A 27,145-nucleotide genomic window follows, 5' to 3' on the forward strand; every position below is an offset into this window, starting at 1 on the left:
GTTACATAGTAAAGTGCAGATAAGAACCTTGGGCCAGCATTTCCCCTAAATCTATTCTATGATTTAAGACACCTTGGGGAAGGGATATATGAGCTCCTACATTAACGGATGATGATTTTTATCTTTACCAAGTGACCCACAATTTGTTACTTTGTGCAATAAGTTAAGAAAATGGCATACTTTTATGACTGTCATTTCACAGTCACTCAAATCAGAACTGGAATGTCACAAAAACAACTCCCTGTTAGCCCAGAGGAAAAAAAAAAGAAAGAAAGTAAAGGGGAAATTCAGATTAGTCACAAAGAAGTTCCCCCGCCTGCCTGCAAAAGTTGCAGCGTTAAAACTGAGAGAGTCCGCTTTGCTCTTTCAATCGCCTTTTATCTCTGGCCCTGGGACCTTTGCCTATTTTCTGATTGATAGGCTTTGTTTTGTCTTTACCTCCTCCTTTCTGGGGAAAACGTCAGTTTTATCGCAGATTCCCCTTTTCCATATCTTCATCTTCCCTCTACCCAGATTGTGAAGATGGAAAGGGTCCAACCCCTGGAAGAGAATGTGGGAAATGCAGCCAGGCCAAGATTCGAGAGGAACAAGCTATTGCTGGTGGCCTCTGTAATTCAGGGGCTGGGGTTGCTCCTGTGCTTCACCTACATCTGCCTGCACTTCTCTGCTCTTCAGGTAAGATGCACCACTGGGCGCTGTTTTCCCACCAGCTCGTGCTGATGGCAGCTGCAACAGCCGCAAACAGTCGCTTGGAAATAATCTTATGTGAAAAGTGTTGAGTTTTTTTTCCCCCTCCCCACAGCAATCGTAAAGTGTGGTTAAACGCCCTTCTGTCTCTCCTTTCCTTCCTTCTTTTCAGCAGTGGCAGTGGTAGGGCAGAGTGGAGGTAGGGCAGAGGCACAGCTTCTAGATCTTTTTCTTTTTCTTTGCAATGCAAGATTCCTTGTATCCCTTTATAAGCTGTCACTTTGAAGCTTTGAGTCACCGATATACCTGGTCTACCCATTGTGATAGTAATGTGTTTGATCAGACAATTAATATTAAAAGGAAATAGGAAAGAGACCAATTCCACTTTCCTATAATATTCATATATTCTGTAGACCTGCAAGGTGATTTTCTTTTTAAAGAATGCTGAAGGTATCAATATTAATAGTGGAGCAATGTGTGTGTGCATGTGTGTGTGCTTATGTGCTCACTCATTCACCCCAATGATTTAATCAGATATTGTTTCTCACAATCTATCTCTTCCAGTCATAATTTAAAGACATCATTTCATCTTTTCCCTACCTTATTAAATACATCATGTAGTAGGAGATTATCTTTCTAGTATTTTCCCCATATAGTTAAAATATTTCCATTTTTCCTTCACTTTATTCTTGTTCCACACTTCTCTCTTTTGCATTATTTTTTCTTATTCAGTAGTTCAGATATAAAAACATTATTAGGTATTTAAGGATGTTCTTCACTGCAGAAGATGCCACCGGAGAAAAATAAATCTATACTCTCCTCGTGTTCCTTTGTTGAGCTAGTCTGATAATCTTGTTTTATAGGTGGCTGCTTTGGGTTAGAAATGTTTCTCCCTGATAAAGTTCAGGTAATACAAACTGATTTCTGATGGTCTTGTCTGAGATTAAGCACCTCCAACGAAACCAGAATGAGATGAGCAGTCTTGGCAAATGCCTGGGCTTGTTTCTGCCTACAGGAAATAGGGTTTTCAGTGCATGGAGTCTGGTAAGAGTGTGTGTGGTTATGATCACTGTACCACAGACAGTGCTTGTGTCTCCAAATTCCAGAAGTGTAGCTGGTGTCATGCTCAGGTCTGCAGACCAGTGAGCACAACAACACACTCATCTTCTCCTCATCACACCACACGGTTATGTCTTCTCGCAGAACTCTTTGGGTGAAATTAAAGTAGGCGATTCGGGGAGAGGGTGTGGGGGAAGAGTAAGGTGTCCATGGCAGGATGCCCAAGACATCGACCGGAATTAGGCTCTTTTGAGAAGAAAACAAAGAGAGTAACCAAATATAGAACAGCTGAGTGCATTCACCAATCTGGGAGCCCTGAGAGTGCTTTTTCTAACAACCACAGTGTTACATATTTCCTTACACCATGGGATGATAAAACACAGGACACATGGCTCCATTCAAGGCTAACTGATTGCACAACGGCTCTGAGCAGGAGACAGCAAAAGGTGAAACACAGTTGTACAGCTTGCTGGTGGTTGGGGTCACGTTGGACTATCAATATCCAGGAGATGTTGAGAAAAAGAGGGGATCCTTTCCAACAAGTCATCCAGCAACTCTGGGACAGAAGGAAAGCTGTGGGAAGAAAAGCAGGGTGCTGGTTTCTAGGACACTAAACCTCATGGTGAGTGATCTCTAGGGGAGAATTAGCTTCTATAGTCCTGGCACAGAGATGGAAGCAAGTCATAGGTGGTATATTTGAGTTGTTTGCTTAAGAAACATGCCCTGTCTGTTCTGAATATAGATTTCTTTTTTTTTGCTCAGATATTTGAAGTTCTTCACTTGATGTTAATTATGATTTTTTTATTTCTAATTAGCTAATGTAATTTCTTATATTGTTATAGAACCTGGGACAGCACAATGGGTCCTTACATTTAATCTTATATTTATTATTTACACTTCATTATGAGAAGGATAGCATAGATGGGTTGTGTGTGTTTTCCCTAGAACCTGATAGTTTACCAAATAATGTTGGTGGCAGTGATAGCAGCAGTGTGTGTTTGTGTTTGTGTGTGTGTGTGTTTGTGTGTGTTTGAGAGAGAGAGAGAAACAGACAGAGAGATTGGGAGAGAACATTGTAGAGCAGCTGTTGACAAAGAGACATAGACTAGTAGCCATTTAAAACTCATCTACAATACTGTTTGGAAGTTTGATTGAGGGATTGGAGGGTGGTGGTGGTGGTGGTGTTGGTAGTGATGATGCAAGTCAAACCTCTATTTTATAAGACATAATGTTACAGTGATGTGTATTGGAGGTGAAATAGAGCTGAAATGCTCACCATTTACCCAGTTAAATTGGACCTCTTTTATTATGAGAGAAAGGTTTTTGGGAAATAATTATCATTTTCCCTTTTATTTCTTAGATTTAATTTTTTAGCCTCATAAAATAATTGCCTACATGAATGGCTCTGTAAATACAGATATAGCTACCAAGCTCCATTTGGCTGTCAACTTTCCTTTCAATCAAGTTTATTTAGTAGCCTCTGTTTTCTCATCACTGGGTTAGGTCTATCTACATGCATGAAATGCAGAATATTTTGTTTTCAAGATGCCAGAAAAAAAGTTAGACTCTACCCACTCCTCATCTAATTTACTTTCCTCTTTGGGCCTTGATTTTTACCATCTGTATTATGAGAAAGTAGGATCAGATGATCAATAAGATGTCTTCTGCTCAATATCTTATGAGTATATAGTTTATATATTCATAGAATGGATATAAGGATTTGAGAAATACAAAATGTGAGTTAGTATATTTGTGTTTAAGCTTGTGGATTTGCTGGCTCCTAAGATGGGATTGAGGGGAATCAAATTTGCACATACATACTTTTCTATACTTAAGTTATATATTCTGTACATATCTAAATAACCTATTCTGGATTAGCAAAACACACTGTTTAGAAAAGGGAAAGAAGTGAATGCCCTGTAAGAATATTCATGACATAAGGTATATAATTCAGTGCTTCTGTCACCAAAACCAATACATACTGTTTGGATATTACATTGGGACATCCACTTAAATTGTCAGGCTTCCAGTCTTACCTGGAACTTCAGCTATGGAACAAAGGCAGAAAAAGCTGACCTATAAGGTGTGAGAAACCTCACTGAAACCATTGAAACTTGGCTCTTCCAAGATTCTTATCACCTTTATCATCACGCTCAAAGACGTGAAGGCGTTTAGTGATTTTTTTTTCAGCAATTCCTACTGTTAAAGGCTTACATTCTTATCACTTTTTTTCAGCTGGGAACAACAGAAGTAGAGATACTTAGAAAGTGAGTTGACCAGTTCTGTATCAGTAAAAGCTGGAATTAGAATTCACAGTTTCTTAATGAAGTTTTGGGCTACAACTTGGACCTTTCTTTGTATCATTTAATAAGAGAAAGAGGAGTTTGCCTGAAAAAAATATTGTTTCAGATTAGCTTAATTTAAATGTCTCCATGTAATTTAGCAAGTTTTTAGAAGTTCTTTTTTAATGATAGACCTGCAAATAAGATAATTTCAAAGGCATTTGAATTTGCTTTTCATAAGCAAATCTTTGAGAATTAAAAAATTAACATCTGAAGTTGACTTGGCTTGTCATAAGGCATTTTGAGGCTTCTAAAGGAGGTATTAAACATGTAGGATCACTGAATTTGGGGACAGGTATTAGATATAGTCTATTTACAGATAAGAAAACAGAAACCTAGAGAGGGTAGGTGAACCATTCGTGATCACTTAGCTGGTTAATTCACCAGAACTCCTGATTCCTACACTATGGTTCTTCCTATTATCAATGAAGCCATCCTTACACAGATTTTTTTTCCATTGAGTATTTACTTGTGCTAGGTACCATTTGAGGCATTGGAGATATAAACATCCATTGGAGAAGATTTTTGAACTATTTACACCCACAGTCAAGATGCAGGGTGGGGACAAAAGAGTGACGTGCTCAAGGGACAATGGGAAGATGAGAGGAGGGAGGAGGGAGGGGCTGCCTCAGCCTTCTGGGAAGTCAGGAAAACCTGTAGGAGGAGATAATGCTTCAGCTAATACTAGAAGGAGGAGGATAAATTCTTTAAGCAGACAAGCTGATGGGAATTGGTGGGTAGGGGTGGAAGGCTTACTAGGCAGAACAGCAAGTTTTTCTGAATAGCTCAAGTTGAGTGTTCCTGTGGGAAAGTGGTGGAGATGAAGCTGAAAAGCTGGGGAGATGAGGAGCAGTTCACAAAGGATCTTGTGAATCATGCTAAAGGAACACGCTTCATTCTCTCCTATGCCAAAGGAAATACAGAAAAAATTACCAACATTGTTACCTCTCCAAATTTTGCTTCTCTTATGTGGTCTGTATTTTGGCAAATATAGAAAGTGAGTCTAATCCAAACAGCACTAGGGGGCACCACAGTAAAAGTAACCATTCTCTTGTGTCTGAAGACAGCTTATCCTCTTTTCCTGAAGAGTTGATTAGAAAACTTCTCAGGCAGTCAAGTGCTCATCCACAAATAAGAGAATGAACAATATCAGGGGCAGCTAATATTATTCACTATTTGCAGAGTGATGATATTTTCTAAATGAAGTGTTTAGATATATGTTTTGATTCGGGTATTCAAAATAGGACAGAATAATTTGGATAGGGATGATGCTGGAAAATATTGCACATGTATGCACATATAGATACAAATACACACACACGGAGGAGAGTTGGGAAACAAGCAGAAAGGCTCTAGGTATAGATCTAGGGATACAATCTCTCTGTTCCTCTTCTCTGACCTCAGCTGCTGGTTACTAGCACTGAGTAGACCCAGCCTTGTTTAGGGGCTGGCCACCTTGGCCTTCCACTTCTTCTTCTTCATATATATATATATATATATACACATACATATATATAGCAATTACTTCCCTCTCAAATGACAGCTTACCCCACTTCAGGAATTCTCCATTCATGGAAAACGAAAGTTAATCCTTTTGCATCATTTGGGTTAGAGGAGCTACATACAGTGTTGTTATTACTATTTAATGAGGGAAAAATAACCCAGCTGAGTTGTAAGTGGAAAGGTTTATGTCTCCGTAGTCACTAATGAAATACATGGTAGAGTTGGATTGAAACTGAATTTTCCACCATCCTATGCTTTGTATATTTCGTTTGTAATCACCCATGCTTTTGATAACCAATCTTTTCAAACAAAAGAATTAAAACATTTGCTTATACAAAACTATAAAACATCATCTCAGATTTTGGAGGAGTCATTGAAGTATAAAGGGAGTGCCCTGGGCCAAGAACCAGAATTTTTCAGTCCAGGCTTTTACCTCTTGACCCCAAGTAAATTTCTTGAAATTCCCTGAGCATCAGTTTAATCATTTCCAAGACTGGAATTTGGTTGTGGTGAGGATTAATTGATACACAGCTTTGTAAATGCTAAGATTATTATTATCATTATTCGTGAACATGCTTCCATTAACATACTGCTACTAAAATGTTGACTTTGTAGTATGTGTGTGCACACATACACACACACTGGAACTCAAATCTCAGAAAGCATATCATAGTTAAGGTTAACCATAACTTCATGAACCTTGATTTCCCCAGTGTAATTTTTAGGATTAAAAAATCCACCTTGGAAGAGTCCTATTCTTTTTAAACATAGATTTCTAATTAAGATTTCATGGGTGCATTAGAGAACAAAAGAATGAAGGAGAGAATTTATGAGGTTATGAAGTGTGATTAGGTTCAGTGTCTGTTTGTATGTGGTTCAGAGATCTAAAATTACATACTCAGAGCACATGGCTTAGGCTATTTCCGTTTCTTCTTATTTCGATATATTTCATCCAATTCTCCAATGACTTGGCTACCATATAAGGCAGGAAATTAGATTTATAAGAGGCATATCATCTGGTTCACTAATCTAGAAACATTGGGGAATATTACTGGCATAACTAAAATTTTTTTTCAGTAGACCTTTCATTCTGAAATGCACCTTAATTTTTATAAGTTTGCCTAGCTTGATAACATGCAAATGCTATTTAAGAACACATGCTTCTTGACAGAAAGATGGACAAACAAATCTGAACTTTAATTCTTCTTATACTAATTTAATAAGAGCTTGTGGTTAGAGAGGCTTCATTCCCAAAGTACTATATTGTACAGGTGGGGAAGTGAGGGCTCCAGTGAGTTTAAGTGATGTAGCCTCAGGGCTGGGCTCCCCAGCGGCAGCCAGACCTTCATCCTAGAAAGCCAGTGAAACAGTGTCAAAGATCAAGATGGAATGACAATATTACAAAAATTATAAAGAACATCAAAACATGCATCAAAGGAAAGCATCTTAATGAGTTATAAAATAAGTCATAAAACATGTATTTTACAGTTTAGTAATGTAAAACGTATTTTGAATTACTTGTGTGTTGGGTGATGACAATTTTTAGCTTCTAAGACCCCTATGTATATTAATCTGGCCCTGTATATGGTGCAATAAAACCTAAACTCAAATCGTTTTTTAGAATGGACAGGTAGCAGGGAGGTTGAACGGTATTATTCAATGAACTACTTGCAATAACAGTCCCTCATCTTTGCAGAGCTTTTTCCTACTTCTGACCTCATTTCTTCACTAAGACCTTGGAGAAAGATTGTGTGCAGTTTTACACTGAGGAAATACGAGGTATAGAGACTTGACTAGGTTTGCACAGAAAGGTCAGGGTTAGAAATTAAGACTCAGTCTAAATTCCAGTCCTATCTTCTCCTGTTATGCCTGGCCACAAGGCCGCGAGTCTGAGCTTTAAGAATGTTGGCTACCTGTTTTTAAAATTCATTTTCTTTTTTGGCATTAGTGTTTTTTGAAGAAAAACTGGAGGAAGGATTTATGCCATCACAGAGGGAAGAAAGACTCTTTTTAAAAAAGGATTTAAATCTACTTACACAAATGTAGATAACATAATCAACAAAACTTTAACAATCACATAATAACTTATGGATTATTTTTATAAAATGGTCAAAGCATTGCATGTATGATATATTTGTACAGGAGAAAGAGGACCTGAATTCTAGTACTAATTCAGTAATTTATTATCTCTGAGTCTTACTTTCCTCTGCATTTTTTTAAATGATAATGAGATTAAGCTATATAATCTCCCAAGGCCTTTCTAGTTCCATCAGACTGATTCAAAGAATTACTTAAGTGACAGTGTAATTTGAACACTCTATACAAATACCTATTCAACCATGAAGTAGTTTCTTAGGGCTATTGGAACAAATTACTACAAACTGGGTAAATTATAACCACAGAAATTTAGTCTCTCACAGTACCGGAGAACAGAAACGTGAAATCCAGATGTCGGAAGGCCACGCTCCTCTGAAGGCTCTAGAGAAGAATCCTTCCTTGCTTCTTTCTAGCTTCTGGTGGCTCCCAGCAATCCTCAGTGTTCTTTGACCTGTAGCTGAATTGCTCCAAGCTCTGTCTCTATATTCACATGGCCTTCTTTCAAATGTGTATCTTGTGTGTCTTCTCCTCTTCAAGGACACCAGTCATATTAGATTTAGGGCCCACCCTAATCCAGTTGACCTCATGTTAACTAATTACATCTATCTTCAAAGACCCTATTTCCAACCACTATAAAGCACTTATTCATTAACTTATTCAGCAATGTTTATGGAGCATCAGTTACCTGTCAGGCACTGAGGACACAAAGGTGAGCGAAATAGACATGGTCCTCCCTGCCCTCCCAGAGTTTGCAACCCAGTAGGAAAACAAGGCAGTTAAACAAGCAATAGCATATGATAAGCACTGGATAACCAAGGAGGGTACGGTTCTTCAGTAAGAAGTTTCACAGAAAGCTACCTACCAGCTTTAATACCTAGTATCTTGATTGGGATTATAAAGTGAGCATACTTGTTTTTTGCATTAGGTACTTGGTTTCACTTCCATTAATTAACAGGAAGGGTTTAGTTTAAAATGACATGGTCATCATTGTCACCACCATAATCCTCATCCCACTGCTATTCTGTGATGATATTGCCATTCGCCAGTCTCAGTTTGTATCAGAGCACAGGTTGAGGATTATTTAGCCTCCCACAGATGAGGTGAAGAGCTTCACTGCATGCACAACGCTAGGGATCATCTTTTTTTAACTTTTATTTTAGGTTCAGGGGTACAGGTGCAAGCTTGTTATACAGGTAAACTGTGTGTCATAGGGGTTTGGGGTACAGATTGTTTCATCACTGGGGTAATAAGCGTAGTACAGGAATAATCTTTTTGTTTGTTTGTTTTTTAAGATGGAGTCTTGCTCTGTCGCCCAGGCTGGAGTGCAGTGGCAGGATCTCGGCTCACTGCAAGCTCCGCCTCCTGGGTTCACGCCATTCTAGTACAGGAATAATCTTAGTTGCTCATTTACTATCAGAGGGAGCCACTTGGGGAAAAAGAGGCCTGCTGCTTTTGTTACAGCAGAGGGGTCTATTGTGTTGAAAGTGATCTTCTGTTCAGAGGTCTTCTTATCACACAATCCTTTGAAATCTATCTCGCTTTTGAATATTGTGATTTGCCTAATCTTTGAAATGGAAATTTTTCATTAGACACTTTATTCCAATAATCTAAATTGAGTTTAGACATTGAAATGAGAATATTAGAAGCTGAGGAAGGGAAAGAACATTTTCTGGTCCAGGAGAAGAACTCAGGTGTTCCTAGTCCCAGTGCAATGTCTTGTTCAGTCTACCAGGTTGCCTTCTCAAGACAATATTCCGTTCTTGTTATATAGCAAATCAGATAAGGGAATGAGTGATTTCAAATAAAGAGACTGACTGCAGTAATTCTGCTACTGTCTTTGTATTCAAGGATGAATGGGCCAATTTCTTTTTTTTTCTTCTCTATATTGAACTTTTATTATGACAATATACAACTGGTAATGTGCACCGTGACTGAAAAGAGTTCTCATATAATTTGATTTGGTACTGGCATAAGAATAGACAGATCAACGTTTGGAATTTAGAATCCAAAATGAAAGCTGCACATTTATGGTCAATTGATTTTCTTTTCTTTTTTTTTCTTTAACTTTTATTTTAAGTTCCAGGGTACATGTGCAGGATGTGCAGGTTTGTTACATAGGTAAATATGTGCCATGGTGGCTTGCTGCACAGATCAAACCATCACCTAGGTGTTAAGCTCAGCATCCATCAGCTATTTTTCCTGATGCTCTCCCTCCCCTTACCCCTGCAACAGGCACCAGTGTGTGTTGTTCTCCCACATGTTCATGTGTTCTCATTGTTCAGCTCCCACTTATAAGTGAGAACATGCAGTGTTTTTCTGTTCCTGTGTTAGTTTGCTGAGGATAATGGCTTCTAGATCCATCCACGTCCCTGCCAAGGACATGATCTTGTTCCTTTTGATGGCTGCACAATATTCCATTCCATGGTATATATGTACCACATTTTCTTTCTCCAGTCTATCATTGATGGGCATTTGGGTTGATTCCATGTCTTTGTTATTGTGAATAGTGCTGCAATGAACATATGCATGCATGTATCTTTATAATAGAATGATTTATATTCCTTTGGGTATATACCCAGTAATGGGATTGCTGGGTCAAATGGTGTTTCTGCTTTTAGATCTTTGGGGAATTGCCACACTGTCTTCCACTGTCCTCTACAATGGTTGAACTAATTTACATTCCCACCAACAGTGTAAAAGTATTCCTTCTTCTCTCCAACCTCACCAGCGTCTGTTGCTTCTTGACTTTTTAATAATGGACATTCTGACTAGAATAGGCCAATTTCTAAAACCTTGAGCAATGTATAGTGTTGACTAGAGCCAATGTTAGATATTACATGATCTTGTAGCTGATGAAGGTCCAGGGATGTCCTGAGGGGCTAAGTTTCACCTTAGTTCAACATTTATTTAGTAAGTGCCATTATGTTTGAGACATGGTAGGAGGTATGGCAAGGCAGTGGGTACCTTGTAAACCTACCCTTCCAGTTGCTAAGAGACTAAGCTGATCTGAGGATATTACGTAGAGACTTACCAATCATTGAGGTGGGGACAGGAGTTCTCGGAAATGTTTTAGTAAATCCCTCTGTCAGTGTACTTTGAGTGCTTCCTCAGTTGTATGTGGGAAGGGAAACCAAGATATAAGAAAATCTTCCCTCTGACGATATGAAGAGTTGGTGCATTAGGTCAATCACATAAATTTCATGTCACATGGATGCTTTCGGTTGATTTGATTATTTATCTAAATATAGGACATTTCTCTCGGGAATCTGTCAGTTGCTAATTGTATTAGGGACAATAAAGCCACAGTTCAGGCTCTCTCTGAAACAGAGAGGAGGGAGGCTTCTCTGTGGGAAAACTCATAGCCATTACTTAGTAGATTCGATGAGAAGAGTGGAAGTGGTTAGAGAGAGGTGGCTATGAGGATATCACACAGGATATACAGTGGGGCGGAAGGTGGAGGTTAAGAGAGAGATGACTGGGAAAATATGCTGGCAGAGATGGTAAGGGTTGGGCATGGAGAAAGAGAAGGCTTTGGATGGCAGTTAAAATGGCTTTTCTTTGTGTTCATTAAGTCCCAATAAACTCATTATCCAACAAGGTTTTCAAAGCCACGCATCTTTGTCTCTAAGAAATGTAACTTTTGGGATAAGTCTTTCTGAATCTGGGAAACTCCTTCACCAAAGAATCAGTTTTTCCCATTTTTCCTACTTCTCTCTCCAGGTGGAATTCTGAAATTCCCTGATCAGAAGTCAGGGCTCATCTTTTTGTAAGGGGGCTGCTTCCACTGAGAATAGACCATGTCTGTCAGATGAGGATCTATCCTCTCAGTCTACTGTGGTGGCTAAGAGTGAAAAATTCTCCCTTTCTCTTCTGAGGCCCCTTGAGACACACCCTGAGAGCTTGTGAGGTCATGCTTTCATGATCTCTCGGATCTCCCTGGTTGGCATGAAGCCCAAGGTGCGGGGAGGAGAGGTTCACGTCCAGTGGCAGTGGTTTGGTGAACTGGGGAGTCCCCACCCCAGATCTGTTTCCCTCTACTAGCCCACTACTACCACCCTCTACTAGCCCATGTCCCACTGCCGCCCTCCATCAAGGCCTTGACATTGTGGCCTTGTACCAAGCAAGGAATGGCAAGGCCCACATAGTGAGTGCAGAGCCCACTTCCTGGTTTCATGCTTGGTGAGTATCATTTGCTCCTGCCACAGATACCCTTCACCAGGACAAATGTCAAATGAGTTTAAGGTCGACAGCCCCATGCCACATCCTAGTGAGTCAGAATTAGAGATACACACTCTCCAAAGATGAGCTCTTGAAACAAATGTCACTTTCTTCACTTTCTTGGGAACACAGCACAGGCTGCTGAATAAATGCCAGATATCAGACACTTTCCACCTTTGTTCTTGGACAGCCCAGTGCTAAAAGCGCTGAAGGAGGCCAAGAAAGAACCTAATTCTGACTCTTCTTTGCTACACCTGCATGGGGAGCCTACTTTGTACTTGTCCATGGGCCTGCAGTTCCTTGCCAGGACAGTTTTACCTAATCAGAGCCGAGCTAATAATTCTGGCAACCTGAACTACATAGGCAACCCTGCAACTTTGGTTGAGGAGCTCTTTCTAGAGCAGGATTTCTGGATATTTTGATGTGTATCTGTGTATTTTGACAACAATTCAAAAATTAATATTTAATCTTATTCAGTATTGATGATGAAAATAATTCAAATTAATTTAGGACCCTCAGATAAATGCTTTTTTTTTTTGGTGTTCTTTACTCTTATGATAGTGTAGGATAAAGAGAAGGGATGTTATCATGAACTTGGGATTCAACTGAACTCAAATGAATACATATTTATTCCTGACCAAGTCCTTGACAGCACTAATTTTTATTTTCCTATCTGTAAAACATGGATAATTATTCTTTCTACATCATAATGTTATTTTGAGCAGCAAATGGGATAATACATTTGAAACAGTGCATAGCATATTGTAAGTGCTCAATAAGGTTTTATTTATTCTTTGCCTTTTTTTTTTTTTTTTGAGACAAGTTCTCTCTGTCATGCAGTGGCATGATTGTGGCTCCCTGCAGCCTCAATCTCCTGGGCTCAAGCGATCCTCCCAGCTTAGCTTCCCAAGCAGTTGGGACCACAGAGGTGTACCACCATGTCCAGCTATTTTTTTATTTTTTATTTTTTGTAGAAATAGGGTTTCACCATGTTGTCCAGGCTGGTCTTGGACTCCTGAGTGCAAGCGATCAGCCTGCTTTGACCTCCCAAAGTGCTGGGATTACAGGTGTGAGCCACCGCACCAGGCCCTTTTTCTTGAATGCACAAAGGATGGCCTCATTTCTAGACCTTTCTTCCAACTATTAATAATTATAGAATGTCTTTTGCTCATCCAGGTCTTCTCTATCTTTCAAGGCCTAAGTCCAGGTCTTTCCTCCTTGTGCTGTCAAAGCCTACAGTGATTTTTCTGTTCTTTGAAACCTTATGACTTACATTGCCTGTAGGTATTTACTAAAGGTTTTATGTACAGGAACTATTTTCCAAACTGGCATAGAAGTTCATCAAAAGTAAGGATTGTATGTTCTATCCCCTTGTGTTCCAAGAGTTGAGTGTAATAACTGCTGCATAGCAAGTACTCAATAATTGCTGATGTTATTTTTAACCAAACTACCAAATAATATGACAACCATATTATTCATTCAACTACTGAATAACACTTACAGCAGAGAAAAAATTACTTGAGCACCAGCTTTTGGACAGGCATGCTTTTTGCACAGGGTGTGGTTGAAGATAAATTCTCTGGATTTAGACTTTTGGAAGTTCATAGTTAACAGCAGTGATTTTTAAATCTGAACCTTGGTTACTTGTAAAAATGAAGATTCCTGGATCTACCCAGACCTTTTGAATTAGAGTCTTTGTGAATAATCTGACCATCTGCACTTAAAACAACAACAACAACATATTTCGGTGGTGATTCTAATGCACATTTAGAGTTTAAGAACCACTGGGCTGGTAGCCTTCCTGTTGCATTATCAGCTGCTGCCAGACATGACGCTTGTACATTACATTATTCAGTCATTTGGTCAAAGATCCCATGTTTGCCAAGTGGGTACTTGATTGTTCCTATTTTTTTTTTTTTTTTTTTTTTTTTGCTTCACTTATGGGAGCCCTGAAACCTAAGAGGGAAGCCTGGAGTGTGGGCTCTCCCTTTTCTTTCTCATGATGAGGTCATTGCCAATCATCTGTACAGCAACTTCTTCTTTTCTCTAAGCTTGCTATTAAAGTGGACACAAGGAATGGAATATTAAATTCTTCATAGAATTTTTTTCTTACTTCAAATTCACGTGGGAGAAAAATAGTACTCGTGTGGTATAATAAAAATTATACTGAAATTGAAGGGCATGCATCAAATCTCTTCACTTCTGTGAGCCTTAATTTCTTCATATGCAAAATATAATGTTCAACTAGAATATGACTTCTTTTGCATTTTTTTCATGCTTCTAAGACCATTACATTCAAAATTCATGGCTATACTTCAATTCTGGCATGGATACTTATGAGCATTTGCATTTCATCCTTGAGTATGGTGTGGACTCTTCAGACCTTCCAGATTGAAGAAGCTTTATTCTATAGACTGTGCTTAGATGGAAGCCCCCTGGCCCTTTGATATTTTCTGTTTTCTTTGAGTATGTGGAGAAGATCTGGGGATTTTGCTTTTCTTGATATACAAAACACAAAGTCTATGTGTGGGGGTAGACCAAATGTCTTCTGATTGTTTTTTGTCAACGTTTCTCATGAAACGCAAATTCTTTTGTATTGTTTCTCTGAGGTACAGGGAGTCAGAGCACTGATATGATAACTTTGTTAGTCTTTGTTTCTTTCTTTAATCCATTCCTTCATTCTGTTGTCATATATAAAGTTTATATAGTATTATGTAGAATAAATTATGAACATGACATGGATATTGTTTTCCATGTGCATCCAAGAATAATTGCCGATGTTTATTAACTTCTTGCAATGTTCCATGCCAGGTCCTGATCACTGACATACATTATCTCATTCCAACTTTACAACTCTCTGCTATACAGATTTTTACTATCTCCATTTTACAGATTAAGAAACAAAATCAGCAAGATAAATGCATTTTTCCCAAGGTCACACAGCTAAGTAGTCTTGAGTAGAGGAGATAAGACTTGTATTCACTGGTAGTATAATCAGTCAATAGAGTGTTTTTTTTAATATTGGGGTTAACTGTACATTCTGTGGGTTTTGACAAGTGTATATAATGACATGTATTCACCATTACAGAATCATACAGGATGCTTTCACTACCCTAAAAATACCCTGTGCTCTACCTGTTTATTCTTCCCCCATTCCTAACCCCTGGCACCCACTGATCTTTTTAATCTCCATAGTTTTGCTTTTTCCAGAATGTCATATAGTTAGGTCATTCAGAATATACTGTTTTCAGAATGGCTTCTCTTGTATAATAATATGCATTTAAGATTCCTCCATGTCTTTTCATAGCTTGATAGTTCATTTCTTTTTAGTGCTGCATAATGTTCCATTGTATGGTTGTATCAGTTTATTTATCCATTCACCTACTGAAGGACGTTTTGGCTGCTTCCAAGTGTTGACAATTATGAACAAAGCTGCTATAAACATCTTTGTGAATGAGTGACTTTAAATACTTGTATGGGAATACAGAAACTGAAACTCAAGGATTTGATTTAGGCCTTGAAGATGGTAAGATTTTAATGGGCAGAGACAGATGGAGGGACACGCTGGAGGCAGTGGTGTGATCTTGGCTCACTGCAACCTCTGTCTCCTGGGTTCAAGTGATTCTTGTGCTTCAGCCTCCCCAGTGGCTAAGATTACAGGTGCATGCCACCACGCCTTGCTAATTTTTGTATTTTTTGTAGAGACGGGCTTTTGCCATGTTGGCCAGGCTGGTCTCAAACTCCTGATCTCATGTGATCTGCCTGCCTCGGCCTCCCAAAGTGCTGGGATTACAAGCGTGAGCCACTGCATCCGGCCTACATTTTTAAAATGCTTACCATGTACCATGTGCTGGCAAACTGCTGGATGCTTTAAGTTATCCTATCTAAACTTGGTGTTCATCTTCTGGAAAGTTCCACTCACAGTATTATGTCTTATTTTCACATGTATAAAGGCTAAAGCGAAGAAATGCTATATAACTTTTCCAAATTCAAAGAACCAGAGAAGTCACAGTTTGAACTAAATCTGACTCCAAAATCTATGCTTTTTGTGCCATCCTACCAGGCTGCCTACCCAAGTGCAAGGAGATCAGAACAAATAGTTGGCTAGATCATTAGACACAGAAAGGATATATGTGGCAATAAACCTTGACAATGAGGTTGGAGCCAGGCTCTTCAGCACTTTGACTTGGGCACTGTGGGGGTGTCTCTGGGCACTGGGGTAGTCAGCATGAGGTCATCAGGTATGGAGGATGAGGGGGAAGATGGTTGGAAAGCCAACAAACAAGAGGAAGGACCATCTTTTTCTACTTCACAACATTGCCTAAACTTGATGTTAGTAAGAGACTTCTGAGGATATGCAGACTTCTACCCCATGTGACCTTCAGGAGAAGGAACAGGATGCCTGAGTCTGGAGTTCCAGTAGATCAGCTTCCTCCAGGTTGATCTACTGGAAGTCTAGACTCCAACATGGAGGAAGTCACATGTGCTTTACTCACTCACTGTCTGTCAGCATCATGGTCCCAGAGAATGTCTGTTTGGTCACTGCCACCCTTACTTCATCAGGGCACTTCAAAAAGTTGGAACATTCCTTAAGTTGCAGGATATTTTTGGAGATCTTTGCAAAGTCAGTCAAAACAATCAAATCACAAGGGCTTTTAGATCAGGGAGTGAAAGTAAATTTGGGAATGATGAAGCTTTATGTTTTTTTCTCTTTTATTAAATTAGACTTAAAGTCACAACTTTTAAAATCTAAATCATGGAAAGCTAGCGCTGAGAGGAATGCCCCTGATCTTCTAGTGACTTTTAAAGATGAGAAACTGCCATCTAAGGAGATTATGAAACTTGCTTAAGTTGGCACAGTGCTTGCCTGCGTGGCATTAGCACTCTGTCACTGCACGCTGAGGCCTGTTATGTTTGTGCCACTCCAGAGACGGCTTCTTTCTGACTTTAGCACGTGGCAATTCATGCTGGCACTAACTAGCCCAGAGAGCAGTGGAAACATTTATTTACCCAGGGAACTATGGTCATAGGGTCATTTGCCTTCTGACAGGTTTTCTTCCAGAGCATTGCCCTTAAGCACGAAGGACACTAATTAGCTATCACACCACGAACAGTATAGAGAAGGGGGAGAGCTAAAGACTCCTGCTTCTACCCAAGTCAGTGCCTCTCTCCATGTGCTCAGCACATTGAACTCATATTGTTCCTGCAGCCCAGTCCCTGGCAGGGCTCAGAATGGCTCTCCATTCTTCCTATGCTGCCTGTTGGTTTTAGCTGGTAAGGCTTGTGATTATACTTATAATAGAAGTAGGGAATTCCTCGTCTGTGTGGGCAGGTGCCAGTGGAATATGCTTGACTGAAGCTACCAGTGTGCCAGGAGAGTAGGAAACAGGAATTCCACTACCCAGGGCATAAAAACAAATCCATCTTCACATTTTTGATTAGGACGTCATGCCAAAATAAGCTTGTGGGAAGAGCCGTTGTTCTTGGCAGGCATAATAGGCTTTTATTTTTTATTTTTTTGAGATGGAGTCTCCCTATGTCCCTCAGGATGGAGTGCAGTAGGGCGATCTTGGCCCCCTCCCAGGTTTCAGTGATTCTCCTGCCTCAGCCTCCCAAGTAGTTGGGATTACAGGCATGTGCCACCATGCCTGGATAATTTTTTTTTTTTTTTTTAAAGTAGAGATGGGGTTTCATCATGTTGGCCAGGCTGGTCTCGAACTCCTGACCTCAGCTGATCTGCCCACCTCAGCCTCCCAAAGTGCTGGGATTACAGGCATGAGCCACCGTGCCTAGCAGACATTTTTTTCCTACTTTCTTTCTAGTAGGTAAGACAAACAAATGGCACAAAACTTTTTAAAAAATTAGACCATGAAAAGTAGAGGTCAATCCTACTCCTGAGCTCAGGCTTCCAATTTTTTTCTCCAGGGACAACATTTGCAACTAGTGTCTTGTGTATTCTTTCAGATACATTAATGTATTGTATATTCTTTCAATGCCCATACAAGTGTTATTATTATTATTTAACACAAATGGCAATATATTTTATGTATAATTCTGCACACCTCCAACTTTTTTTTACTTAAGAGATCTTGGAGTTGGTTCCATATTAAGCTTCTTTGTTCTTTTAACCACAAAAATACTATAAATGTTTTATCTATCAGGTTTCCTCACTTCACTGTTTCTTTTAGCAATTGAGTACTGACTTAATTCAAGTTAGGTTTTTTAAGCTGTTGAAGAGAAAGATCCAATGTTTAAAAAAGCTACACCAAATATATTGAGCTCTGTAGGATTGGGACAGTTTTTACTGCCTTTGTCCCCTGAAAATAGGATGCTTTTACTCCTGAGTTAAAGTGAAAGACCAAACATGCAGGAAGCTTCCAGAACTCCCTCCCAGTGCATTCTGGGAGTCTGTGGCCATGATGTATTGATTGAACACAGCATTCTCCATGAGGGAATCTCTACGACTGAATAGATTTCTTAACAATATGACTATAGTGCTACGTTATCCAACATGGGAAATTGAGGCACAGTGAGACAAAACAGTATACCAAAGAAGAGTTTGGCAGAAATGCGGACAGATCTCAGATGCTTGCATGAAGGAGCACAATAGTCCTAATTTATCTTAAGAGATGTTATGGAAAAGCAAGGGGGCAGGTGGAAGTCTAGGTCCAGTCTTCATAGAAAAAGTCAGGGCCGGGCATGGCCTCTCATACCTGTAATCCCGGCACTTTGGGAGGCTGGGTGAGAGGATTGCTTGAGGTCAAGAGTTTGGGAACAGCCTGGGCAATATGGCAAAACCCCATCTCTACCCCCTCAAAAACCCCAAAAAACAAAAATTAATCAGGTGTGGTTGTGCGTGCCTATAGTCCCAGCTACTCGGGAGGCTGAGGTGGGAGGATCACTGAGCCCAGGGAGGTGGAGGCTGCAGGGAGCCGTGATTGTGTCACTGCACTCCAGCCTGGCTGTCAGAGTGAGACCCTGACTCAAAACAACAACAACAAAAAAAAGTCAAGTCTTCTGTTGTTTTTGTTTTCTCTACAGGCTACTGCATTTCTGCTTCACTGTTCCATTAAATATGACTTGTGAATTTCATTTGTTCATGTTTTTTTCCTAAAAATATATCTTTCTTCCTCCCTCAGGTATCACATCGGTATCCTCGAATTCAAAGTATCAAAGTACAATTTACCGGTAAGTATTGTCAAAAGTTTAATTGATTCGTATTTTTGAAAGAATCTTCTCTTCAGTCTCTTAATTTCCTCTAGAACACAAGATCTCTCCTTTTCCTAAGGGAAGGAATTAAATTCCAATTAAATCCCAGAATTGTTGTAGCCTGCATATTATTTTCATTAGGGATACAGGTGTATAAAGAGAAAATGGGATTAATTATTCATCAAATGTGTGCTTGTCTCTGTACTAATCACTTTATGTTCCTCATTTAATCCTCCAAGGAACCTTCTGGGTAGAAATTATTTCCATTTCTTAGTTAGGGAAACTAAGGCTTTACTTCTTACAAGTCTGTCTGACTGTAAGACACATTATTGCCTGCTAATTGTATTCCGGGGCAAGAGTTTACCTTAATGAAAGTTGGGGGAAGCCCTTGATAGAATACAAACTTCGACTCCAGAGAGAGGATTGTTTGGGTCCATGATTAGTGCTAGCACAACCCCTAGTGGTTTCCACACGAATATTCATTTTTTAGTTAAGTTCTCCTGAGCCTGAGGGAAGGGAAGTATTTCTTGCCCTCCATAAGTGGTCCTCATTTTCAGTTCAAAGTATGTCCCTCTGGACTGTACAAAGCAAGAATTACTGAATTGTGGCTAGCAGTGGGGACCTATTCTTTTGCCTAACAAAGGAACATGGGCCAGAACAGGGTGTGTCCAAGATGTGGTTACTTGGCTATTCAGGATGATTTTAGTGCTAATATGGAAATAAAAGAAGTTCAGGCTTTTTGGCTTGCACTTGGGATGGCCCTGCACAAAACAACCAAGTCTATCACTGCCTCCTACTCCACTTCCTCCTTTTCTTTCTCCTGTGGCAGTGACTCTTCCCGGACTAGCAATAGGAGGTAGAGAAGAGAAGCAAGTATATGCCCTTGAGCTCTTCCACCTGCAGCTTTGAGAGCCCACCCTGAATCCACAGATACGGTGTGCACAGCTGCATTATTAAGCTTAAGTGACTGCTAACAAAGGCCACTAGTAACTGCTGTGGATAGGTCCAATGCCTGGGGCATGTGGAAAATTTGCATATCATGGTCAGATGACAGAAAGGCAAGAATTGAAAACAATTGCTCTGAGTCAAGCTTCAGAGTATGGGTAGTGTGCAGGGCTAAGGCATGGGGCACCACTGCCACCCTTTGCCCATAGTTCATCCACTGAGCAAGAAAGGAGGCACTGAAGTTGCCAATCCATCCTTGTTCTGAAAAATTGGGGAAACCCTGAAACCACCTGTCCTGCTATAGGTGCTTTGTGACAATTTCTGTAATCTCTCAGCTCCTGAATCTCAGCCCCATCTGAGGCTCTCTTGGTCACTAGTGTTAGCATTGCCTCTTCTTCCATTCCACAGGTAAAGCAGTTTCCACCCTGCAGGTAGAAACACAGTGCTCTCTTGCTTTTACTCCTTTCTTTTTCTGTTTTTTTTTTTTTGTTTGAGACAGTCTTGCTCTGTTACCCAGGCTGGAGTGCAGTGGTGCGATCTTGGCTCACTGCTTTTACTCTTTTCAAAATCTCTCCCTATCACTTTCTCTTCATCTGATTCCAGATGTATTGAAAGGTTGTTACCCAATTCTATGCTTAGGAATTAATTAAACAATTGTTCCCCTATCCTCCCTAGAATATAAGAAGGAGAAAGGTTTCATCCTCACTTCCCAAAAGGAGGATGAAATCATGAAGGTGCAGAACAACTCAGTCATCATCAACTGTGATGGGTTTTATCTCATCTCCCTGAAGGGCTACTTCTCCCAGGAAGTCAACATTAGCCTTCATTACCAGAAGGATGAGGAGCCCCTCTTCCAACTGAAGAAGGTCAGGTCTGTCAACTCCTTGATGGTGGCCTCTCTGACTTACAAAGACAAAGTCTACTTGAATGTGACCACTGACAATACCTCCCTGGATGACTTCCACGTGAATGGCGGAGAACTGATTCTTATCCATCAAAATCCTGGTGAATTCTGCGTCCTTTGAGGGGCTGATGGCAACCTCTAAAACCAGGCACCAGCAGGAACACCAAGCTGGGGGTGGACAGGACATGGATTCTTCATTGCAAGTGAAGGAGCCTCCCAGCTCAGCCACGTGGGATGTGACAAGAAGCAGATCCTGGCCCTCCCGCCCCCACCCCTCAGGGATATTTAAAACTTATTTTATATACCACTTAATCTTATTTATCCTTATATTTTCTAAATTGCCTAGCCCTCACACCCCAAGATTGCCTTGAGCCTACTGGGCACCTTTGTGAGAAAGAAAAAATAGATGCCTCTTCTTCAAGATGCATTGTTTCTATTGGTCAGGCAATTGTCATAATAAACTTATGTCATTGAAAACGGTACCTGACTACCATTTGCTGGAAATTTGACATGTGTGTGGCATTATCAAAATGAAGAGGAGCAAGGAGTGAAGGAGTGGGGTTATGAATCTGCCAAAGGTGGTATGAACCAACCCCCTGGAAGCCAAAGCGGCCTCTCCAAGGTTAAATTGACTGCAGTTTGCATATTGCCTAAATTTAAACTTTCTCATTTGGTGGGAGTTCAAAAGAAGAATCAGCTTGTGAAAAATCAGGACTTGAAGAGAGCTGTCTAAGAAATACCACGTGCTTTTTTTCTTTACCATTTTGCTTTCCCAGCCCCCAAACATAGTTAATAGAAATTTCCCTTCAAAGAACTGTCTGGGGATGTGATGCTTTGAAAAATCGAATCAGTGACTTACGAGAGATTTTCTTGTATACAGGGAGAGTGAGATAACTTATTGTGAAGGGTTAGCTTTACTGTACAGGATAGCAGGGAACTGGACATCTCAGGGTAAAAGTCAGTATGGATTTTAATAGCCTGGGGAGGAAAACACATTCTTTGCCACAGACAGGCAAAGCAACACATGCTCATCCTCCTGCCTGTGCTGAGATACACACTCAGCTCCATGTCTTATACACACATACACATTGCTGGTTTCAAGAAATGAGGTGATCCTATTATCAAATTCAATTTGATGTCAAATAGCACTAAGAAGTTATTGTGCCTTATGAAAAATAATGATCTCTGTCTAGAAATACCATAGACCATATATAGTCTCGCATTGATAATTGAAACTAGGAGGGTCTATAATCAGCCAATGCCAGGGCCTCAATGGAATAGTATCCCCTTATGTTTAGTTGAAATGTCCCCTTAACTTGATATAATGTGTTATGCTTATGGCGCTGTGGATAATCTGATTTTTCATGTCGACTTTCCAGATGATTTGTAACTTCTCTGTGCCAAACCTTTTATAAACATAAATTTTTGAGATATATATTTTAAAATTGTAGCAAATGTTTCCCTGACATTTTAAATGGCAGATACAACATCACAGAATCTTTCTGGATGACTCTGTGTTATCAAGGAATTGTACTGTGCTACAATTATCTCTAGAATCTCCAGAAAGGTGGAGGGCTGTTCGACCTTACACTAAATGGTCTCAGTTGGATTTTTTTTTCCTGTTTTCTATTTCCTCTTAAGTACATCTTCAACTATATTCCCATCCCTCTATTTTAATCTGTTATGAAGGAAGGTAAATAAAAATGCTAAATAGAAGAAATTGTAGGTAAGGTAGGAGGAATCAAGTTCTGAGTGGCTGCCAAGGCACTCACAGAATCATAATCATGGCTAAATATTTATGGAGGGCCTACTGTGGACCAGGCACTGGGCTAAATACTTACATTTACAAGAATCATTCTGAGACAGATATTCAATGATATCTGGCTTCACTACTCAGAAGATTGTGTGTGTGTGTGTGTGTGTGTGTGTATTTCACTTTTTGTTATTGACCATGTTCTGCAAAATTGCAGTTACTCAGTGAGTGATATCCGAAAAAGTAAATGTTTATGACTATAGGTAATATTTAAGAAAATGCATGGTTCATTTTTAAGTTTGGAATTTTTATCTGTATTTCTCACAGATGTGCAGTGCACATGCAGGCCTAAGTATAATTGTCTGTGTGTGTTGTTTGTCTTTGATGTCATAGTCCCCTCTCTTAGGTGCTCACTCGCTTTAGGTGCACCTGGCCTGCTCTTCCCATGTTGGCCTCTTCAACCACACAGGGATATTTCTGCTATGCACCAGCCTCACTCCACCTTCCTTCCATCAAAAATATGTGTTGTGTGTCTCAGTCCTTTTAAGTCATGTCCTTCACAGGGAGAATTAACCCTTCTATATACATGGCAGAGTTTTGTGGAAAGAGAATTGAATGAAAAGTCAGGAGATCAGAATTTTAAATTTGACTTAGCCACTAACTAGCCACGTAACCTTGGGAAAGTCATTTCCCATTTCTGGGTCTTGCTTTTCTTTCTTGTTAAATGAGAGGAATGTCAAATATCTAACAGTTTAGAATCTTATGCTTACAGTGTTATCTGTGAATGCACATATTAAATGTCTATGTTCTTGTTGCAATGAGTCAAGGAGTGTAACCTTCTCCTTTACTATGTTGAATGTATTTTTTTCTGGACAAGCTTACATCTTCCCTCAGCCATCTTTGTGAATCCTTCAAGAGCAGTTATCAATTGTTACTTAGAGATTTTCTATTTAGAGAATGCTTAAGGGATTCCAATCCCGATCCAAATAATAATTTGTTTTTAAGTATACTGGGCAGGTCCCCTATTTTAAGCCATAATTTTGTATTTAGTGCTTTCCTGGCTCTCAGAGAGTATTAATATTGATATTAATAATATAGTTAATAGTAATATTGCTATTTACATGGAAACAAATAAAAGATCTCAGAATTCAGTACTGATGAGAGTGTTGGAGTGTTCATTTATCCTTCTCTTCTCTGTGTTCTGAGTAGCTCATCCTCTGAAGAGGGGAGGATGGGGCAAGCTTTCCGGTTTCCTACTTGCCTTCAGTTTTAGCCATCAGAGACACATCTGAGGGATGGTTGAGGTGGCAAAGCCCATCTTTGCTCTTGAAAAGATGCTCACTGGAAGTCCTTAGAGTCCCTCTTCATGGTTCAAGAGAAAGACTGATTTAAATAGAGTTCTACCATGTACTGTTTTTCCTTTCCTCAGAACCTTATTTCTAACCCTGGATCATTTCTTATGTCCCCTCTCCTTAGTAGTAATTACATCTGCTGTCTCAATAAAAGGTCACAACTATTAATGGGTTTGTGTAGCATAATCTGGCCACAGTGATCCCTGTGCTACTTTTGATGGTGCGGATGACATTGTCCTCCTTAAAACACTTCTGTTCCCCGGCTCTTTTGACCTCACCCTTTTCTGGACTTCTCTTTCTCTTTCTGTTTTCTGCTTTTGTTAGTCTTCATCACCCCTCCTTTTTCTCTGCCACCCCTTTAATGCTGGTGTACTTCAGGACTCTACTTTCAGCCCTATTCTTTCTCTACAGCAGAAACTGCAATCTGGCAGCCAATAAGCCACAGTCTAGCCTATGTCTGTGTTTCATCTGTTTACTAAGTTGAATTTAGTAGCTGATATTTAAATATCGGGAAATTTCTGATCTTTTTTGAAAACAAAACCAAAAACAGAAAAGGGAGATCTGGTGATGCTGGGCCCAATTTTGGCATGGCAGCAACCTTCCCAAACAGAGTGGCAGCTTCCCTCTTTAAGGAGACTCCATGCTCTCCATTTCCCAAGAGTTCTCGTCACCCACACAATGTGCAAATGCACTTACACCAACTCACTGCTAAAGTCCCTCAGGCATTTGAGTTGTGGTCTCTGCTCTATACCCTTGCCAATCTCATTGATTCTGTGCCTTCAATCAATGCTCCCACATCAGCAATACCTAAGACCATTTTTCAGCCCAGATGTCTTCTACTCCAGTGCCTCATTTGTTGTAATCACTTGTGTTATTAGTAATAAAATGCCATTTACTGAGTTCTTTCCCTGTGCCAGGAATCATATTAGCCATTTATATAAATTGTTATTTCTATTGTCTCAACAATTCTTTGAGGTAAGTGGTATAATTCCTATTTTACATATGAAAACTTGAGACTCTGAGAGGTGAACTTGTCTAAACGCATGCAGCTACTAAATGGTGGGGCTTAGATTCAAGATCAAGGGTAGTTAACACCCAAGACCACACTTTCAACCACTGCTACTCTGCTTCTGGGCAGCTCTGTATGGATGTAATGGGCTCTTTTACTTAGTATGCTCAAAATAGAACATTCTTTCCTCTTTGGCAAGTCCCTCCTCCTGGTTCATGATGTTGGGTAAAGGCATAAACATTTTTCCATTTTTCGTTTTGACCCAATTCATAAAAATACCTTATTTTTTCTATCAGTTGAACAAAAGCTTTGAATTACTTTTACTAGAAGAGAATAAGAAAAAGAAATGTTGTAAGAACATAAGAACCAAGTTTATAATACTTTTTGCAAAAGGTATGCACAGAGCTTATTAAGTTCAGAAGTGAATGTTTAATAAAGACCATACTGGGGTGGTTTTCAGTAGCATTTTAAAATATCAAATGGAATGTTATGAGCACGAAGAAGTAATCCCTGAGGATTTCAACCACTCTATACATGTATTTTTTATTACTTAAATATATTTTTTTCCTGCAATTTTTTGGCAGCCCTTTGGAATTTTATTCCTGCAGTAGCCTTCCTTACGGAGTATGTGGATGGTTTGGAGCCTTCCTTAACAGCATACCTTGTAACTAGCCATTGTAGCTGTTGTAGCCACTCATTCACTTCACGGGATCAAAGCATGGAAAGATGTTGTTAAAATGTAAATGTCAATATTACCTAGCAGAATTGGCACATGAAGCCTTTTAATGCCTTACCTTCCCTCCATCCCTGAAAGCTGGTCAGATGGCCCATTTTGACCCTGAGTCATGGAATGTAAGGCCCTCTAGTTCCGACTAAGGACCTGGGGAACAACTGGAGTAGCATTCAGGGAGGGAACTGCCTTAGGAAGGGGAGATTGAGTGCTCAGAGTATCCTACCATTATGCCACAGCCCTTGAGAAATCTGGTGCCATAGTCTCATGGGGCATGATTTTAAAATGGGCTTTGATCAATGTTTTGGTCAATGGAACTGATTGACTTTGATCATATCCTTGTGGCTTCTCTACTGGAGGGAACAGAAGGATGTTAGGAGCAGAAACACAGACTTTTAGCATTTGGGTTTCCCTGGAGTCCTGCCAATGCTGAGAAAATACAGCTCTTTATTGCTGTGGACGTAAGACCTGATTTTTCTCCTGATTTATACGATCTTGGCCTTCTTTGGTATTTGAGGCTTGAGGTTAAAAAAGAAGATCAATAACAACAAAATACAAAAGTAATTAACAGGAAGACCCAAAGTTGTAGAAATATTAGCAGAAGGTAATCTCTAAAGTTCATTTCAGTCCAGTGCTCTATTGTCATTTAGCATGAACTATTTATTAACAAGGACATACACCCTTTTAGTAATTTTTAGGAATGACAATCTGTATTCTCCCCTTATAATCAGTTTCAAGGTATAACATTCTATAATCCTATGATCATTCCTTAAGGCAACATGGACTTTTAAATTTATGAAAATCTCATTTACTATTATAAAACCATCAACACTCAGCCAGTTTGAAACAAATTTTTTCTACTTCTACTATATGCTATGCCAGGCATTGTGCTAGGTACTTAGTGATCATCTGTTTCCTTGAGAGAAGTAAAAATTAGCTGAGCTTGATCTCTTTTGCTCTCCCAAATACTTGTTGCTATCATGTCTATTGTTCATCCTATCCCTAACACACATGCATTACCTAGATGCACTTCAAAATACTGTTGCATCAGTAAGTAGCATTGATAAAATATACCAAATTATTTTAATTATTTAAATTAATACTATTTCTATCCCTTTAATCATGTTCATACTATTTTAAACTCTTGAACACTGACGCAAACACACTTATTCTAGGTAAGTAATAAACAATTCTCATTGCATGCATGGTTAAATCTCATTTTATTAGTGGTCAAATAAATAGTAGCTTTTGAAAAGGCAGACATTTGAAAGTCTAAAATAATTTTATCTATGAATTTTCATTTCTAGGTTGTCAATTTGTAACATAAGGAGACCTGA

At 39.5% G+C, this 27,145-nt stretch overlaps 1 protein-coding gene across 2 annotated transcripts; it reads left to right on the forward strand.

Moving 5' to 3' along the window:
* The first annotated feature begins 361 nt into the window (after positions 1-361).
* Positions 362-23,875, forward strand: TNFSF4 (TNF superfamily member 4). 2 transcript variants are annotated; one of them, XM_054444144.2, is made up of 3 exons: positions 362-675; positions 19,046-19,094; positions 20,736-23,875. In XM_054444144.2, exons 1-3 carry the CDS (start codon positions 523-525, stop codon positions 21,083-21,085), a joined length of 552 nt encoding a protein of 183 aa, XP_054300119.1. In that variant the 5' UTR covers positions 362-522; the 3' UTR covers positions 21,086-23,875. The 2 variants fall into 2 exon arrangements, with proteins under 2 accessions (XP_054300119.1, XP_054300202.1); XM_054444227.2 differs by lacking the exon at positions 362-675 and adding an exon at positions 1,843-2,368.
* Positions 23,876-27,145: the final 3,270 nt, after the last annotated feature.

The sequence above is a fragment of the Pongo pygmaeus genome, chromosome 1, assembly GCF_028885625.2.
Source record: "Pongo pygmaeus isolate AG05252 chromosome 1, NHGRI_mPonPyg2-v2.0_pri, whole genome shotgun sequence".
Classification (NCBI taxonomy): Eukaryota; Metazoa; Chordata; class Mammalia; order Primates; family Hominidae; genus Pongo; species Pongo pygmaeus.